Raw genomic sequence first — 19,376 nt, 5'->3', positions numbered from 1 at the left:
CAGAGACCACTGCTGTTCTCACAGGAACACCTGTCAGTTTATTGATTAGCAACAGCAACTTGAATTCCTGTCTACAGAGGACTCAGCACCACCCAGCAACCTGTTTACTGCTCTTAAAACAAACAGTAAATCATTGGAGTCTGTGCTCAGCATTACACCATTCAGCTTTATTCTGAATTTTCAAGCTCTATTAGTTTTAACTAAGCGAGGACTTCTTGATATGCTGTTGTGAGAAATGAGAGAAAGAGATCAAATGACAAGTGATCAAAACAGATTTAAGACTAAAGATAAAAAAGACTGTGTCGAACCATTGAGCCCATGTATACAAAATAAAAATTTTATTTTCTCTGTTAAATCATGTGGATATTTGCTTTCCCAGTATAACAAATTCAATGCTCTGACTCCACCACAAGAGGCCATTGTGCCTCGCTGAATGGCACTTTGTGGCCGGATCATCTGTCGTACATCTACTTAGACCGCACCATATCCCCTTGCTGCCTTCCCTTCCTCATAAAAAAAGAGAAATAAAACTTGATCCTCCTGTATCTGCAGCCGGGGCTTCTCCTCTGTGGTGCGATAGTATGACAGGCTGGCTGTCCTCTTGACATTCCTGTCCCCCCAGCGATCATTCCTCTACTACAAACTCACTTTCTTCTTTCCTCTATCAATCCCATGTCTTACTTAACTCTGGTGTCTCTGTTATTATGAGTAGTTATTGGTTCTGTAAAACTTGAGATATATGTAAACACATTGATGAAGGTAGAAGATTCAGCTCTGTTGCACAAAGCTCTTGTTACTGGTCTGAGCTTTTTGTCCAGTCACTGAGATCTTCACTTGCCTATGTGCTGACATGTCTAACTCACATTGTTCATGTAAAAAAAAAAAAAGCCAACTAATTCCTGTACTGAATTATTAGTCTACTATTTCCCTCATACTTTGTCTCACTCTGTGTGTAGTTCACTCCTGTCTCTGGCTCAGCTACCTTCCTCAGCAGAAACCAGTTGAGCCATCAGTCAATGCCCCCCCCTCCTCTGGATGATCTTCTGTCTCACTCTCTCACCTTCTCCCTTCGTCTTATTCCACTGACCATGCATGTTCCAAAAACAGATCTCATTTTCATCCGCAGTACGACCCCCCCCCCCCAACTCAGCCATTGCACCACCACTCTCCTGCACTACCTCCTTTCCAAATCCAAGCCTTATCCTCAGTTCCTGTCCAAGTCTACCATCTCACCTCCCCATTGCTCCACCTCGAGCCCCACCCTCACCTCCCCCCCACCATGTCCTCCCATGCTGGAATTTGGGGGCGTGTGTCGGTGGGGTGTCCACCAATCCTGAGCCCTTCGGGGGTATAAAACCCTGTGCATGTATGAGCTTATTCGCTCTTTCTGTCAGTCCAGCACTCCTGAATTGGAGGGTGCCACACTTTAAGGTGAGGGTGGTGGACCAAGATCCTGCAGAGAACAACAAAGAAGTAAAAGAGCGCGGATAGGCACGGTTAGACGGCCAATCCCTTGTCTATCCAGAAAGGATGGAGAACGCACACACAAAGGTTCCGGCAGAATGCCTGACTTTCTTCGGGGTGAATGAGGCTACCGGTCTCTCCCCTGACCAGTTCAAGAAGAACCTGGAAAAGTTCGGCCACAATGGTGAGAGAGTGGGCATCAGGGATGGGGTGGGAGGCCTTTTGAGAAAGACTTTGTAACATAGAGAAACTTCTTAATTTACAGTTAAAGAAGAATGTGAATGTTTGCATAAAGATATTCCACAATGTGCAATGTGACTTTTGCTAAGATAGCTACTGGAAGTTTTTTTTTCCTGAGGCAACACCAGTGCAGTTTCCACAGATACTTGTTGAGTCGAGCTGGGTTGAGATTTTGCATGTGATGCTTTTTTAGAGAGGAGTTGCAACAGCTGGTAGAAATGCAGAGACATTGAGAAGCAGAGACTTTGAGGGCTTTGAAGGGCTATTTAAAGATAGCCAAAGAAGATGGCTGGAGAGCGAGAGAGACAGGTGATGGCTCAAGAAGCTTCCTGGGTGATATATGGGGCGGGCGTTAACAGGAGAGGTGGATAATTTTAGGCCAGGCAAAAAAGGGAGGTCCTTAGATAGCTTACGCTTAAATGATCCCTAACATGATTGCTAATCAATAACCAATGCAGTGGTTATTGATTAGCAATCATAAACAGCAAAGGCTTTGTGATATGGTATTATAGTTCAGAAGCATCAACGTTCTTGGTTTCACACTGTTTCTGCTGCTCTTTAGTGAGCTGCTATTAAGCATAACATTTTGTTTTGTTTCAAAGTGAAGGAATTTATAGAATGAACAGCCACTTCAGGAAGGCTTTAGGCCTAGATTGGGAATCAAAGGAGGCTATGACGATGTCAAATAATAATACAATACAATAGCCTACAGCATTTAAATTCAGTATGAAGTATGAAGCCTCAGGACATTTTGAAAAGGTGGATGTTAGGGAGATTGAGAAACCAATGATCTTGTGATCACATTTGCTATCTTATAACAGCAAGGAATAACTTTTCTCCCAAAGTTTTGTGAATAATGTTTCTCAATGAACATGAGGCATTTTAACTAACCATCTTTTTTTCCTGTCTTTCTGCCTCCACATTCTTCTACCTCCTTCACCTTTGTGTCCAACTCCAGAGCTGCCCGCTGAGGAGGGTAAGTGTTCATCCAGCCACATTGACAAAATGTGTAAATCTTCCATACACCTGGCATGATCCAGAAAGGTTGTCCACCATTACTACTCTGAATTGGCCTTCCTCCACAGAGGGGTTAATAAAAACACGCTGGCAGCATTTTGATTGTGTGCTGCCCACACTTCATTGAAATTCCACTTGCTACTGGACATCATTAATCAGTCACTTGTAATGTCTATTATATTTGCACCATCGTCATTACCACCAACATGCTACAGACTTGAAACACATCCCTTTTTTTTTACACAAATACACTCTCACTTGCACATTTTCATAATTACATTCACATTTTGTGATTATTTTCTATTGATATATATTCATCTCTTTGTCTCTTTCAGGTAAGAGCATCTGGGATCTGATTGTTGAGCAGTTCGAGGACCTGCTTGTCAGGATCCTGCTGCTGGCTGCCTGCATCTCTTTTGTAAGTAAAGAAGTGTTAATTATGTCACTTTAAACTGATTAATCCTATCACACCATTTTAAGTATCAGTAGGATACATATTAGTTGCAACTAACTCCACAAGCCAATGTCATCACGTGGCACCAGTTTTTCCAGTATCTCAAACAGTTGAAGTGATACTCGATATTCAACCAGAATGAACTCTGGCCCCTCTTTACATTCTTGTATGCCATCTGGAAATGAGTATTTAATTGCATTTCATTTTTAATCCCACAAGGAGGAAACCTATCACACAAACTAATCCAGTAAACAAGCGTGATGTAGTTCATCATTTCTCTCTGGCCAGTTTGTCAAGACAACTTCTTAAACCCCCTCCAAATCCCTCCACCCTTCCGTGTATTTTTGAGGACAACAACTTGAGAGGAGGGAGACAGATTGCGAAGGCTTGTCGGAGGTGTATTAATTCCTACACCCAGCTTTCACCCCTTCGGGCAGCTGTCATGATGGCCTTAGAAGGCGAATATTGAGGAGCCAGTAAGAGACGGGGGTCAGGAAAGTATAGGGGGGCTGAGGGGTAAGGGTTTATTTTAAGAAAGCCCCAAGCTGAGGAGAGAAACTGAATCCTTCGGGAAAGGTCAGGCCTGAAGGAAGGAACGAAGGGCCTCCACAGAAAGAGGGTTGAAGTCAGAAGGAGCAATGAGTTATGGGACATTGAGATCCAATTATTAACAATTACATAATCATATTATGACATACAAAAATATTACCCAAATAACTGAGCTTATAAAATGTTATTATATTATCCAAATATTATGTAAAAGCATGCTAAATGCATACAAAACTATAAAAGCCCTCTAAATACTAAATTCTCATATTATTCGTCTATGACACATTATATACAAGGTTACGAACCTGTGAGGAGTCCTGTCATTTAGGTGCAATGAAAATGTTTAAACAATGTAATTAGTCCATTCAATACAAAGGTGTGGGGACGTGTGCATGCTGTTTGTCAGGAGCAGTATGGCCTGCTGTCGCTGCTGTCTCCACTACACTGACTCGCTCTTCATCGCTTTGCCCTCAGGTGCTTGCCTGGTTCGAGGAAGGTGAGGAGACCGTCACCGCCTTCGTGGAGCCTTTCGTCATCCTTCTTATCCTCATCGCTAACGCTATCGTTGGAGTGTGGCAGGTCAGTGACGAGGCCACAGCACATTGAGCAATAAGGCATATCCATTGCAACGATGACAGAAAGTACACAGGGTCCAGTTACTGCCATGTTCTCCACCCAGACGTGGTTGCTCAATTGGAATACTATCACTTTTACAGCCTTGAAGGTCAAAATAGTGCGTGAGGCTGCTACCACGTGGAACAGACTTTAAGTAAACAATTTTATTGGCTCAAAATTATATGCAAATATATCAATACATGATATTATATGATCATTATGAGAATATTTTGGTATTTGCAGACATCATGCTCGATCTGTTTTGACAGCAGGTGATGGATTATTCACAATATGCATATCATGCTTTCCTACATGCATGCTATTAGGTTACTAGCAGCGCTAATAGGCATCAGTCAGTGAGGGAACATTACTGCTATCACATCCTGCCCAAGTGTTGAAATCAGCTGCTCCATTCCTGTTTTTCTCATTAAAAACTGCTATATTATTTCAAATATCATCTCTGAACACAGCATGTTCGTTTTAAAAGACAGACAGAAATCTGCCATAAGTGTCGTGCTTTAGCCTAGGCTGGAATAGTGCATTTGACCTACTCATATGTCATCAGAAGATTGTGTATCAGTATGTAATTGGTGTGTATAATGACTCAAAGCCCGTTAGAGGACATTGCCATTACTAGACCAAGGACAAACTGAGTATAGTTTACATTCAAGCAACCATAAACAGATACATTGATATCAGTTGTGTGATAGTCAGTGTGCATTAAGCCTGTTTTTCACTTAACTTTTTCACAATTAAACGGTCACACAAAGATTTAATAAGTGTGACTCATGCTTTTTGTCTGTGTGTGCCACAGGAGCGTAATGCTGAAGACGCCATCGAGGCTCTCAAGGAGTACGAGCCTGAGATGGGCAAAGTTTACCGTTCTGACAGAAAGAGTGTGCAGATGATCAAGGCCAGAGAAATTGTCCCCGGAGATATTGTGGAGGTGTCTGGTAAGAAACTTCAAGATTGTTCATCGGTTCTCTCTGTTAGTGGAATGTCTGTCTGCTCTGCAAACATTCATGTCATGGGGAATAATATCCCTATTAGTCACGGTCTTGTCAGTTATATCAAACAATATTCACTGTCTTATTACAATGTAGCGGTGAAAAGATAAAACACACATCCCATGAGGGAAAGAAAGACAGACGTAAATTCAGGATATATGTGTCTGATGGCAGAGACTCGTGTCTGTTTAAGGCAACGAGAGCAAGGCAGGATGGAGTAGCAGTGCTGTGAAAACGTGCTGACTGAAGGAAAACAAAATTATGAATATAAATACCCTCCCCAGCACCTGCCGCACCTCTTCTCCCCCTCCCTGTCATTGCCCGCTTCTGTTCATTTGTCAGCATACACCCCCCCCCCCCCATTAGGCCTTTCACTTTAACTTTTGCCCCATTATGAAGTCCATGGATTAGTGCAGAAATTTAGCGAGCTGTCTGAGCATTTGGTTCTTATTCTGGGAATCATTTACAGTTTTATTAGTAGTATTATTTTTCAGTGACAAGGATTGTGCCTTTTGAATTTATTACAGTCACTTGGATGTAATTGGAAATAATTACATAGGAGAAATTCCCTGACCACACACTAGTCCAAAAATAAACACAGTCTTTATATGTTTATTTATAATGTCAATAAGAAAAATATTAATGAATTCTAGAAGAAATAACAACAATTAATTTTATTCATCTCTTCTCTTTGATACCCACAGTCGGTGACAAAGTCCCCGCTGACATCAGGATTGTTTCCATCAAGTCCACCACCCTGCGTGTTGACCAGTCCATCCTTACTGGTAAGATTTCAAGACACCTTAAATATGCAAGTACATGTTTTTCTGTCCTATCTCCATGTGCAGTTTTGAGTAAATCTTCCTATTTTCTCTCTCAGGTGAGTCCGTCAGTGTGATCAAGCACACTGAGGCTGTTCCCGACCCCAGAGCCGTCAACCAGGACAAGAAGAACATGCTTTTCTCTGTGAGTGTCCTACCACCGTCAGTAATTTAGTAATCTTCACTGTTGGAGCTGTGTTTCAAGCATTTTCATGTTATTTCCATCATTACCTGTTTTGTTTTGTTTTTTTTTTACCGTTCTCCTCTTCTTTCTTCCATAGGGCACCAACATCGCTGCTGGCAAGGCCATCGGTGTGGTTGTGGCCACCGGAGTGTCCACTGAGATTGGCAAGATCCGTGACCAGATGGCTGCCACCGAGCAGGAGAAGACTCCTCTGCAGGCCAAGCTGGACGAGTTCGGCGAGCAACTGTCCAAGGTTATCTCCCTGATCTGCGTTGCCGTCTGGGCCATCAACATTGGCCACTTCAACGACCCCGTCCACGGTGGCTCCTGGATCCGTGGTGCTGTCTACTACTTCAAGATCGCTGTTGCTCTGGCTGTGGCTGCCATCCCTGAGGGTGAGGGAGTGGGGAAAAGACAGGACAGTGAGAAAACAACATGTGCTGTTCCATCGCTGTTTATCAGACTCACAGTTTTCACCAATGTCTCTCAGGTCTGCCCGCTGTCATCACCACCTGTCTGGCCCTGGGTACCCGCCGTATGGCCAAGAAGAACGCCATTGTCAGAAGCCTGCCCTCTGTGGAGACCCTGGGCTGCACCTCTGTCATCTGCTCCGACAAAACTGGCACCCTCACCACCAACCAGATGTGTGTGACCAAGGTGTGTATTTAATCAAAAAGGAAATCGTGATGCAGACAGTTTGCCCACAAAGCTAGGCTACTTAAGGCACAATAAAAACTGTCTTTGTTTCCTCCTCCACAGATGTTCATTGTCAAGGGTGTTGATGGCGACCATGTTGAACTTGATGCTTTTGACATCTCTGGATCCAAGTACACCCCCGAGGGCGAGGTGTAAGTTGGTTTTCATTGCTTTTTATCATCATTTAATTTAGCCAAAATCATTAAGTCATTATAAATGCACATAAACCATCACTCGTTTTTTTTGTGTCTAATTTGTTCTGTTCTTTATCTGTTCTTTATCCATCAGTTCCCAGAGAGGTGGCAAGACCAACTGCAGTGCATACGACGGCCTTGTTGAGCTGGCTACCATCTGCGCCCTGTGCAACGACTCCTCTCTCGACTACAACGAGGTAAAGCCATAAAGTCACATAGTGTGTTTGCTATACTGATGCCTGATCACCCTCCACGGATGAACCAACTCTCTCCATCGCCCTCCTTTCCTACAGTCCAAGAAGATCTATGAGAAGGTTGGTGAGGCTACTGAGACCGCCCTGTGCTGCCTGGTTGAGAAAATGAATGTGTTCAACAGCAACGTGAGGAACCTGTCCAAGATTGATAGGGCCAATGCCTGCTGCGCCGTAAGTTTCCTCATTCTGTTTCAGCTAATTATGAACCACTGAAAAACACTATTAGTTAGATCAGTCTTACTTCCTCCAAAGAAGTAGAGTTTTTAGTGTTTCATTACAACCCTCTTTTCTCTGTATCTTCCAACAGGTGGTCAAGCAGCTCATGAAGAAGAACTTCACCCTGGAGTTCTCCCGTGACAGGAAGTCCATGTCCGTGTACTGCTCTCCCACCAAGGGTGAGGGTGGTGCCAAGATGTTCGTGAAGGTTAGTTCCGGCTTTCTTCCCTCTCACAGCTGTTTGATCGGACACCTTCACTTTTACTGTACTGCATTCAACTCCACACAAACTACTCCTTTCTCCACAGGGTGCCCCTGAGGGTGTGATTGACAGGTGCGCATATGTGCGTGTTGGCACCACCCGCGTTCCCCTGACCAATGCCATCAAGGACAAGATCATGGCTGTTATCAGAGACTGGGGTACCGGCCGTGACACCCTCCGTTGCCTGGCCCTGGCCACCCGTGACACCCCCCTGAGGCCCGAGGAGATGAACCTTGAGGATTCCACCAAGTTTGCCGATTACGAGGTGAGAACACAACATACTGACGGACTAGATAAGAGGTTGTATGGATACAACTGTGACTACATGTAAAAATCTCTCTCCTCAGACTGATCTGACCTTTGTTGGCTGCGTGGGTATGCTGGATCCCCCCCGTAAGGAGGTCTCTGGCTCCATTGAGCTGTGCAGAGAAGCTGGAATCCGTGTCATTATGATCACTGGTTAGTAATATGGTTTGGATAAATGATCAATTCAGAAGACTTCCATGTTGTAGAATATTATCAATACACTAGTACCAATATCAAGGTATGGGTGTTTGTATGTGTGTTTTACATAGTAATTACATGGTATTTGCTATATTTTGGCCATTATTTCTATTTTGAATTTGCTTTTATAGGGGAACTCTAATATGTAAATGTAAACAAAAAAAAGTGTAGCCCTATCGGATTTAAAAGTATTTTATAATGTTAAAAGTAAACACAGTATACTGCATATTCAATTCATCCTTTCTAAAAAGCCACTTGGCATTTTATTGGATCATTTTCCTCATCAGTTAAACAGAAATTAGCAGTATATTGAAACATCCATTTTAAATTTTTTGTGTCCACGTTTTAACTGTATCTTCTCAAACATTTCACTGACTCCCTATCAAACTTTTCCATCTCCACATTTCAGGTGACAACAAGGGAACCGCCATCGCTATCTGCCGTCGTATTGGCATCTTCTCTGAGGATGAGGACGTTTCTAGCAAGGCCTACACCGGACGTGAGTTTGACGATCTGCCCAGCCATGAACAGCCCGAAGCTGTGGTCAGGGCTTGCTGCTTTGCCCGTGTGGAGCCATCCCACAAGTCCAAGATTGTTGAGTTCCTGCAGGGTCATGATGACATTACTGCTATGGTAAGAGCGCAGAAGAGCTGGACTGAGTCATTGTACTGTCAGTTGTCCTGTCACTGGTTTTGTGCTAGGATTTACAGCCTGTAGAAGTAATAGTAATAACTTGTGCTTCCTCTCCTCCCACCAAGACTGGTGATGGTGTGAACGATGCCCCTGCCCTGAAGAAGGCCGAGATCGGCATCGCCATGGGCTCTGGCACTGCCGTTGCCAAGTCTGCCTCTGAGATGGTCCTGGCTGACGACAACTTCTCTTCCATTGTGGCTGCTGTTGAGGAGGGCAGAGCTATCTACAACAACATGAAGCAGTTCATCCGTTACCTCATCTCCTCCAACGTTGGTGAGGTCGTCTGGTGAGTGGCCTGTGTAACACACACTCTGATCAACACCTAAACACTATCTTTCAGCCATCTTTCTCTGTGTCTCTGGCTAACCTTGTCCTTCCCTTCGTTCTATTATTCCCTTTTTCACTCTGTCAGTATCTTCCTGACCGCTGCTCTGGGTCTGCCCGAGGCTCTGATCCCCGTCCAGCTTCTGTGGGTCAACCTGGTCACTGATGGTCTGCCCGCCACCGCTCTGGGCTTCAACCCCCCTGATCTGGACATCATGGGCAAGCCCCCACGTTCCCCCAAGGAGCCCCTGATCTCTGGCTGGCTGTTCTTCAGATACATGGCTATTGGTGGTAAGTAAGACTCTGGACATTGTGTTTGCATTAAGTTTAAATGCAGGAAGAACACTTACCTGCACTGACACTGTTGCTTATCCCAAACAGGATATGTCGGTGCCGCTACCGTTGGTGGTGCTGCCTGGTGGTTCCTGTACGATAGCACTGGCCCTGGTGTCACCTACCACCAGCTGGTCAGTAATTGCCTCTCTTTTATGTTGTCTTTAACAAAAACTCACATGCAGATGCTTAATAACCTAATGTTCCAAATAACTTAATAACCTTTCCTCTGTACAGTCCCACTTCATGCAGTGCCACGATGAGAACGAGGACTTCACTGGCGTTGATTGTGATATCTTTGAGGCTTCTCCTCCCATGACCATGGCTCTGTCTGTGCTGGTTACCATTGAGATGTGCAACGCTCTCAACAGGTAATACTTCAAATATGTCGGAATGTGTTTACAGCTGGTACAGACAAACACAATTGTTTAGAATATATGAATTACTGTGTTTAACACTTGAAACGACTTGAATACGTTGGGCTTCCAGTTCACACCACAGGTATATATTCACTTAATTCCTTGTCTTTTCTTTTTCAAGCTTGTCTGAGAACCAGTCTCTGATCCGCATGCCCCCATGGAGCAACTTCTGGCTGATTTCCGCCATGACCCTCTCCATGTCTCTGCACTTCATGATCATCTATGTTGACCCACTGCCCGTAAGTCAGACGTCGATGCTCTGTCAATTTTGATTTAAGAGCTATGTGTGTAAATCTCACAGTTTTAGGGATTATATTGAGGTATTGTCCTCTGTAGTGTCCCAACAGTAAAGACTCACTCTCTTTTGCCCCCCAGATGATCTTCAAGTTGACCCATCTGACCGTTGAACAGTGGCTCATGGTCCTGAAGCTTTCCTTCCCTGTCATCCTCATTGATGAGGTGCTGAAGTTCTTTGCCCGCAACTACGTTGAGAGTAAGTAACTTCACATTTTTACACATTCACTCTAACATATATGTCTTATTTCCTCAGATAAGAAATATAATTTTACTTTTACTTCATGATTAATTGATTAATACTGTCATCATTTTTTAAATGTAATTATTCATTAATGCCTTAACAGTATTTAACAAGTATTTAACAAGTGCAATCCTTCATCTTACTGTAATTTTATTCCATTACATCATCTCTCCATCTGTCTACCTATCCATCATAAATTTAATAATGCCTGTTTTCTTCTGCCTGATATTTCTCATCACTGTCTCTCCATTCCTCATTAACTCACTTAACCCTTTTTTTGATTTCCAGAGTAAATTCTGTCAACCCACCACCATTAGCCTGTAACTAAAGCAAGGTATTCCACAGCTTGCACTGCTAGTAGCTTTCACTGTGTACCTATAGTTAGTGTGCAGGTTGTTGTTCTGTTGCATATTTTACTGCTCCAATGCAGATGTGTCTTTAGTGGTGTCTACATATTATCAAACTCGTGTTGATGACAACCATGCAACAACATAACTGGAAAGTGAAGGAATCAAGTGGTCTGTCACGAATTGAAAAGGTGGCATAAGTGGGTCCCTGTGATGCTTTCTGTGTCTGAGCTCTCTGTTCACTGTTATTTCTTATGTCATATTGGCTTATGAGTTGCCTCGGCCACCTCTGAGTTGCTGCTGTCGGTTTCAGCATTATAATGTGTCTGTTTAGTTGTTTCTGTCTGCCTTCTGGTAGGTGCGTGACCAATGCCTGTTCTGATATAGAGTCAATGTCCCACAAAACTCTTTGGTAACAATTTATTTTAACCCAGCAATTTAGCATTGTATATAAACTTTTAATAAATGGTTCATAAGACATTAAAAGTAATTATGAGCTGATAAAAGATCTTATGAAGTGTTTATGGATGTTGTTATAAACTGATTTAACTCTTAACCTGTGACACATCTGTAATTGGATGCTGGTATATGAGCAGATAATGAATAACAATATAACAGACTTATAATTATAGAAACTATGTCTTTATAAGATAAGTTATAGTTAATTGAGTCTGATATCAGCTTATAATTAATTCTAATGTTTTAGAAACAATTTATTTGTTTATATATAAAAGTATTTATTAAAATAAGCTGTTACCAATCTTCATGTGTAAGACCCTCATTGGATAAATCAAAAAAAGCAAAAGGTTATCTCATTGGGATTAGTTCCATTTTGGGAAAATTTCCTACACTCTGATTTGATAATGTTCATATGTTTGTCTACAAAGATAATTTAAGTCTAGTTTTATTTAATTGTCATGTGTCCATACATCCTTTCCCTCTGTGATTTGTCTATTTTCTCTTCAGCAGGTAGAGTTGCATAAATAGAGATGTAGAAGAAGAGGATCTTAAGGGTTGGAGAGAAAGAGGCGAAGAAGAGAAAAAAAGAAGATCTCAACCAAAGAGGGAAGCCATAGTGAGCCAACCAATAGAAGAGAGAGGAGAAAACACAGGAAAATGTACAAAAAAATACAATAAAACATGTCAAAATCTACATAAAAATAGTCTCTATATAAGGAAGAATATTGAATAAAAATGAAGGGAGGTATCCCTGCTGATAAAGTATTAAAATATTTAAGATTTTATTCTAAGAAATAAAATATGTATTAAAAGTGATTTTTTGTTAAACTTGGATATTCTCAGCTGTTGCGTTTTTGTGTCCTCTGTCCATTTTCATATGATTGACTTTCCAGCTCATTACTTTTATTCTAGTCTTTGTTGCTCATGTCTCGTGCAGCCTCCCTGCTTTGGCTGGGCTCTGTACAGTGTGGTGTAGGGTTGCAAAATGACTTCATATGGGCAGAAAAAAAAAACACGTCTCCAGCTGCCAGCGCCCTCTATAGGCTTCATGCAGTCGGGGGACTCTTGGAGGTCTCATGACATAAAATGGGCATGTCCACTCAGTCACAACACTTTTGGTCTTATATATTGTTTACGTGATAAGTTGCAATAAAGTGATGATTACAAACTCATGTACTTTGTATTGTGGAGCACATTTTTATTGATCCTTTCCACATAGATTTGGATGACTTTCCTCTGTAGCTACACATCATGAGGTTCAGTGATTATGGTGTTTAACATCGAGACTTGAGGAGTGAGTCAAACATTTTTTTCTTTTTATTCATCGTTTGTTTTGGTTTTCCGCATTCTGAGAGCTGCACAATGCCACTGTCATCGGTCTTTGGTTCGCAGAGCTGCATCAACTTATAAAGCCCAAAATCCATTAGATGAGGGTCCTGAATGGTATGTTGACTTCCTTCATTTGCTGTTCATAATCTTCATCAAATATCTTTGATTGCTCAGGTGTGAAATGGTTTGTCCAATCACCCACTTCACCTGTAAAGAAAATAAATATACAGAAGAAAATACAATAGTGTTAGCTATATAAAGCAATCACTGTATATGCTGCAATTACTAAAAAAAACTTAGAAGTAAGTTCGCAAATTACTTCCCCTAAAACCATCTATTGTTGAACATTAGGGCTTCATGTAAATATTATTTTCCTTAGCCATTCATTTTCCCATTATATTCTCAATCAATTGAAACATTATTTGGTTTATAAAATGTCAGAAAACAGTAAACATTTCCAAACACCCAGAGATGATGACTCCAAAACTCAAGAAAGTCAAATTAGTATCCTACAAGATGAGATGAAAAAGCTAATCATTTCATGTGAGAATCTAAAAAAAAAAACTCAATTAAATAATTAACAGATTATCAAAGTAGTTTAAGAATGGACTAATCACTTGAGATATATTGAATATGAAGTTCTACAAAAAAAAACAAAAAGAAAAACAAGCAAAGGCAAGGAATACAGAGACCATTAGGGGGCACTGTTGGGCTGACCAAAGTGAAGTACAGGAAGAGCCGTTGATGCTGTTGCTGTTGAGTTTATGTTGGCAGGACGGTTGATGTAACTGCTTGAAGTAATAACATTTTCCTTGTATTTTATCCTGCCTTCTCCGTGTGTGTTTACAGGAGTGGGACATGGTGTTCATGTTGCTTTTCATCCACTGCAGATCAGTCATCCTCATTTTGACACATGGGGCTCTGGGATCTCTACATGCCTCTACATGTTTAATTATCTTTGAGTCTTGAGACTGAGAGCAGACTGATTTACCTTTTCTCATGAAGGGAGAGATGGACTGATCAAATACAGGTGTTGGGATGCAGGAGTAATTGGCCATCGGGTTCTCCTTCATGTTCTTAAAGGACGTGAGCTCCACAATCCGATTGATGACCTCATCAGAGACCGACAAGTCCAGGTACCTCATGATGCGCTCGACTTCACGCCGAGGATTCTGGGGGAATAAATAAGACTTTTGGTGAAGGAATTAATTCAATTACATAGATATATTTTGGTATTTGTTTTAAAATGCACTTCTTTTGCTTGCTTTAGACAAAGTAAAAAAAAAAAATTGATCCCCATTTCAAGAACATCAGTTACAGCAAGAATAGTAATAACAGTATAGCAATAGCATAGCAAGAATCAGGTATGTATAGCGTGATTTGGTGACCTGACCTCTTTCATATCCTCATAGAAGAGGTAAAGAATATTCCTCTTCTCTCTCTCCACCCAGTAGCCCTTCACGTGGTCATACCAGGAGCCCCACGACACTGTACCAACAAGAGAAATCATAAAAATGTTAATCCCCCTCCAGTTAAGGGTTATGCCAACTGTGGCAATGAGCTGAAGTTTGTTAAGAAAGATTTTACGGTTGTTTTAGAGTAATTGGGTACCACTTTCTAATGTTGATAATTTACTTATCTTTTTAAATCAGTCATCACATGTCATTATTCAGTGTCTATTTGCCAGATGGTGGAAAATCTCTTTTGGTAATGTTTATCCTCTCCCAGCATGACATTTGCTTTTTTGTTTATTTATGGATTGTCGACTTTTATAACTGCAGACTTCATGGTTAGAAAGTCAGTGAGTGATAACCCTTTAATAACAGTTTGGGTTTTTTTGGTCATTTGTTGTCATGTTTTCTGGCTTCCAGACAAATGTGATTCCAATATTCACTCTCATTTTAGCTGTTTTTGGTCTCTACCAACTCCCGAGGAAATATCTGGTTCGTTAGCTGCTAAATACTCCACTATGTTCATCATCATATAATGACAGCTTAGCAAATGATTTATCAAACATTAATAAAGGTGTCTCAATTGAAAGTGAATATAGTAAATACTAACGATTTTACATATTTCAAAACCTGATCATTTGCAACAACAACAACAAAAAAATGCATCTGTGGAAGTAAGATAGCAGCTGGTTTATTGATGGCCACATGACACCAAAGAAGAAATAAAAACAGTTGAAATTTGTAAATCTGAAAGAACGTTTTTTAGGAACAAGTATTTGTCTGGTGGTAAATTCTTGGCTCAGTAAGAAGCTTTCGTGCAAATAGAAATAACCAGTTTGATTCATGGTAAAATGACACTGAGGAATGTGAATTAATCTACTTACACTCTCCTCGCATGAACTTGTGAATGTAGCCCTCCCAGGGCCCCGGTTCAGGCTGAGTCAGATTCATACAATCAAAGTAGTAGTAGCTCACCAGGTTATCTTTGGCATTGCGTGCCACGTAGATAGCCTTCAAACAAGAACAGGATAGACATAAATAAAGGGATTTATGAGAACAATACAAAGAGCAGGTCACTTGATAAGTCTGTTGTTGAGCAGCATTGTATTGTTAACCTCTTACCCCATTTACATGCATTGTGTCATGAACGTTTTACCCCATTAACATGCATTTGCCTCAAAGCCCAAGACAATATAATTCAAGGCAGGATCTTGCAAAACTGCAGGATTTCACTGTCAGTTGACGCTGTCAGATATCAAGTCTTACTTTGCACTTGTTTTCCCAAAATCCTGGAGGCACCAACTGAAAAGGAAGATGTGTTTTGATAACTCTTGGGGGGCCCATTTCCTTCAGAAGATCAAGACCTGAGACATGAATTTGGGGAGATGGATACACACATATGAAAGAGTTGAAACACACTTTGCAATTTTCCACCAGCCTTTTAAAGTTACGTTACTAAAAGATTTCTTTTCAGAGATTTTGTTAAAGGTACATGTAAAAAACAAATTGCATTTTGCTATAACTAAATTTGAAACCATGATGTTTAAACTTGCAACATAATTGTTGTTATTATCACCGATTTAAATGACTCACTTAGCATCTTTTAGCTCATCGTTTTGCTTGTGTAATTTCAGTAACGTTTAAGAAAGACATTTTGGAAAAATATTTCCGTTTATGCTAAGAGTGGGATAAGAAGATTGATACCACTCGTCTCTGTCTATTGCATATGACGCTACAGCCAGAAGCTGGGTAGCTTAGCTTTGCATAAAGACTGTAAACAGTCAGCTTGGCTCTGTCCAAAGGTAACAAAATGCAGCTCCCCGATAGCTCTGATAAACAAACTGTGTCTATCTCACAGTGACAAGACTCTCAGAAGTCAATGTCAATGAAGAAATAGTGCAGCACATAATCACCTGTGAAACCGCATTTGACTTTTTGTAAAATGTTAAAAGTTCAAACAACTATATTTTGTTTTTGTTTAGATTAAACAAAAGACTAGTGACCAGCTGGTGGAATGGTGGAAACCAAAGTGTTTGTTCATCAGGTGTTCAGAAACAAGACTCTGAATGAATGCTAATCCTGCTCCATGTGTGACAGATGTAAGCACCATAAGGCCAGTAATTGCAGCAATAGCAAAGTTTTAAGGCTTGTGTTGATACTTGTCTGCCTCCAACAATAACAAATGAATAATTTAGGGGAGTACGGATGGGTAATGCTCAACATGATACCGCTGCAGAATCCAGGGACACTGATTCAGAAATTCATGTTTCACTAAAATCTCACTCCACTATTATTTGAACAACTATATTGACTTGGTTGCTTGTTTTTACTTTAGCCACCAGCAAAAACTGCAGTTTGTCGCTGGGGAAGTCTGGGCACTGTGGCACTGATCGAGATGTTTATGGGTTAATAGCTCATTAACCCTGATTAAGGCGGAAGCAACAAGTGGTTATGAAAACATTCCTCCAGGAATTGGATTTGTGAGTTCTGACATCGCACAGTCAGACCTAGTTGGACAGAGTGGCACCAAATAATAATAGAGGAGTTTTAGCCAAAGATAGGGGACACAAAGTGCACTTGGAATATTTTCGACAGAAGGTGCAAAAGGAAAATACAGGGCGAAGTAGAAACAGCCCAACCTCCAAACTGAATCACAGAAAATCACATTTATTACCGAAATAGAATTAAAAATGTGTAAATACAATCACATCAGTGCGATCATAACCACATAAACACACACCTGAGGGGATGGGTGGTGGGGAGCAGATCTCTAGGAAAGGACTGCGGACGGGTGTGGGGGCTCGTTTACAGGCCTCAGCATCTCCGTTGTGAAGAAGCAGGTCAACTATCTCCTGGGTCCACGTGGTCCCTTATGTCCCAAAATCACAACAAAAAAAAATCACACTGAATTAAACGAATAGGATGCTCTCCGTGTATTTAATCTCGCCATTTTGAGGAAATATCCACTCTCACTCTCACACCCACACCAAACCTCAGTCGTAGATATGCACCTGTATCCTTATAACAGCAAAACTATTTTTTTTTTAGCACTCATTCTTCATCAGACAGGTCTCTTGAATTTCATCACCATCTGCCCCTTAAGTGACTCTCTAGACTAATTTCCTGTTTTACTTTGAAATTACTTCCTTGTGTGTTTGTTGGTTGCTTTACTGTCTGCCTTGGTGTCTGCGTTCGGCTCCCTGTCTGTTTCTGCCAGGGTTGCAAATATATTTAATTTATGTAACTTTCCTTTGATTTTCTATTTGTTTTGTCAGCTTCGCTACATGATGGGTTCATCTTTTTCTGTGTTCTGTCATACACGCTTTATTCCAGTGGTGGAGAAAGACTGTTATACTAAATATATTATATTATTGGATCATTGTTAGCGTTGCCTAATGTGTAAGCAGCATTTTACTAGTTGGCTGAGGCAGAGCTAATTTGACCTTTTTCATTTACTTTTGCAGCCAGTGGAAGTGGAAGCATAAAGAAGCAGAAAATGTAAATACTGGAGTAAAGTACAAGTATTTGTACTTGAGTAGATGTACTTTACCTTCCATCACTGATGACAACTATGGGAAGACTAACAGAGCTTTAACAAAAATACATGTCTACTCTATAAAGACTACTCACTTAGAGATTTACTGTATATGAACAAAGCTGCATCTGGCAGCAGCTGTCTGAATACCTGCTTTGGGGTAGGTGGCGATGAGGAGGTCTGAGGGGTCTGGACGGAAAGCCCAGATGGAGTCCCAGTTGTTGGCGATGTAGCTCATGAGAGGAACTCCTCTGACCTGGATGAGAGGGAAGCGAGTGATGGAGGCGCTGGCTTTCTGAATGGCCTCCCTGTAGGATATCTCTGACATGTCTGACACTGTCAAAAGTTTACTCGAGGAAATCAAGAGGCAGAAGTCAAAATCCGACTGTAAAAAGACTGGAGCAAGGCCAGTGCAGTGGTTCCTCCGGGAGATCCTCTCTCAGCTGGCTTATGGTCCTTAGTCAAACACTTACGGCTGCACTGCTTTTGTACACCACAAATTCCAACTGTCTGCAATCCTCTTCCTGCGTGTTTGTCAGAGACCACAATCACTGCATATGAATCACTCTTTCATTATCTTTTCCTTGTGTCCTTCTGCTGGCCAGAGATGTTTTGGTTTAATCTCCTCTTGATTTTCTCTGGTTTTCAGCCAAAATCTGAATCCAAAGGCAAGAATCTGTCAGTAGGCTCTCCCCAAAAAACAATCTCTCCTGAGCTCCCTGCAGCTAAGTGCCTCAGTCACTTTAAAATGTGCCTGTATTCGTCCTCCTTCTATCTTTGTAACCTGGCTGTCTGAGTGCTGGTACCTGTGATCACTGAAACTTGAACAGGCAGACCTACACTAAAGTGCCCTTATGTAACATTCCCAGTTACGTATGAATTGCACATTCCTGATTCACAATACTATCTCAACTGCTTCCAATGTAATTTGAGAAAGGAACGAGGGCGGGCTTTAAAAGAACTCTATACAACACAGAGAGGCAAACTATAATCACACAGAGAGAGGACAAAAGAAAAAGATTGCACATTTTTTCTGCTAGCTCAACAAATTACTATGTTCACACTGTGTTATTTCACTCATGCCACTTGCAATTTCTTGTTCTTTTACCAAAGAAATTGTTGTCGCAGCAAGGGGTTTGAGTTTGTGTCAATAAAAACCTATGTGGCCACTTTTTATGCATAGATTGCTAAAACACACCTTTGGACCCAAACTTTTAAAATCAGTAACATGATGACCTGAATGCAGTAAAGAATTTGCTTGGCAAAGGTCTGTGTTCATATGTATTCAGAGCGCTGTATGCTCAGTTCAGTCAGAAGTTGTTTTAAATCTACATTCCAGGATTTCCACACTTAATTTCCTGGCCAAGGTAAAACAATGTTTTCACTCAAAATAAACTCAGCTCAGCAGTTGCCTGAGACATTTAACAAAGGACACAAAGTGCAGAAACTCTTTGGAATAAATGCTAAATTT

At 41.3% G+C, this 19,376-nt stretch overlaps 2 protein-coding genes across 3 annotated transcripts; one reads left to right on the top strand and one right to left on the bottom strand.

Moving 5' to 3' along the window:
• Positions 1-1,381: 1,381 nt before the first annotated feature.
• atp2a1l (ATPase sarcoplasmic/endoplasmic reticulum Ca2+ transporting 1, like) lies at positions 1,382-12,422 on the top strand. Of its 2 annotated transcripts, XM_056365982.1 has the most exons (24): positions 1,382-1,648; positions 2,663-2,680; positions 3,057-3,139; positions 4,199-4,303; positions 5,154-5,292; positions 6,051-6,131; positions 6,227-6,312; positions 6,449-6,746; positions 6,842-7,008; positions 7,111-7,199; positions 7,336-7,438; positions 7,535-7,666; positions 7,803-7,919; positions 8,020-8,238; positions 8,321-8,432; positions 8,887-9,110; positions 9,236-9,456; positions 9,583-9,785; positions 9,876-9,961; positions 10,065-10,198; positions 10,368-10,485; positions 10,622-10,739; positions 11,073-11,118; positions 12,098-12,422. In XM_056365982.1, exons 1-23 carry the CDS (start codon positions 1,531-1,533, stop codon positions 11,075-11,077), a joined length of 2,976 nt encoding a protein of 991 aa, XP_056221957.1. In that variant the 5' UTR covers positions 1,382-1,530; the 3' UTR covers positions 11,078-11,118; positions 12,098-12,422. The 2 variants fall into 2 exon arrangements, with proteins under 2 accessions (XP_056221957.1, XP_056221956.1); XM_056365981.1 differs by lacking the exons at positions 11,073-11,118; positions 12,098-12,422 and having other exon boundaries at positions 10,622-10,747.
• Positions 12,423-12,471: 49 nt separating this feature from the next.
• On the bottom strand, positions 12,472-18,792 carry sult1st6 (sulfotransferase family 1, cytosolic sulfotransferase 6). Its single transcript, XM_056366002.1, has 7 exons — positions 18,056-18,792; positions 17,111-17,239; positions 15,637-15,734; positions 15,255-15,381; positions 14,313-14,407; positions 13,911-14,091; positions 12,472-13,126 (listed from the first exon to the last, which is right to left on the bottom strand). The coding sequence occupies exons 1-7, from the start codon at positions 18,231-18,233 to the stop codon at positions 13,014-13,016; spliced, it is 921 nt and encodes a 306-aa protein (XP_056221977.1). The 5' UTR covers positions 18,234-18,792; the 3' UTR covers positions 12,472-13,013.
• Positions 18,793-19,376: the final 584 nt, after the last annotated feature.

The sequence above is a fragment of the Seriola aureovittata genome, chromosome 21 (assembly GCF_021018895.1).
Source record: "Seriola aureovittata isolate HTS-2021-v1 ecotype China chromosome 21, ASM2101889v1, whole genome shotgun sequence".
NCBI lineage: Eukaryota > Metazoa > Chordata > Actinopteri > Carangiformes > Carangidae > Seriola > Seriola aureovittata.
The sequence above is the reverse complement of the archived record's forward strand: the minus strand, read 5'-3'. Positions and strand labels throughout refer to the sequence as shown.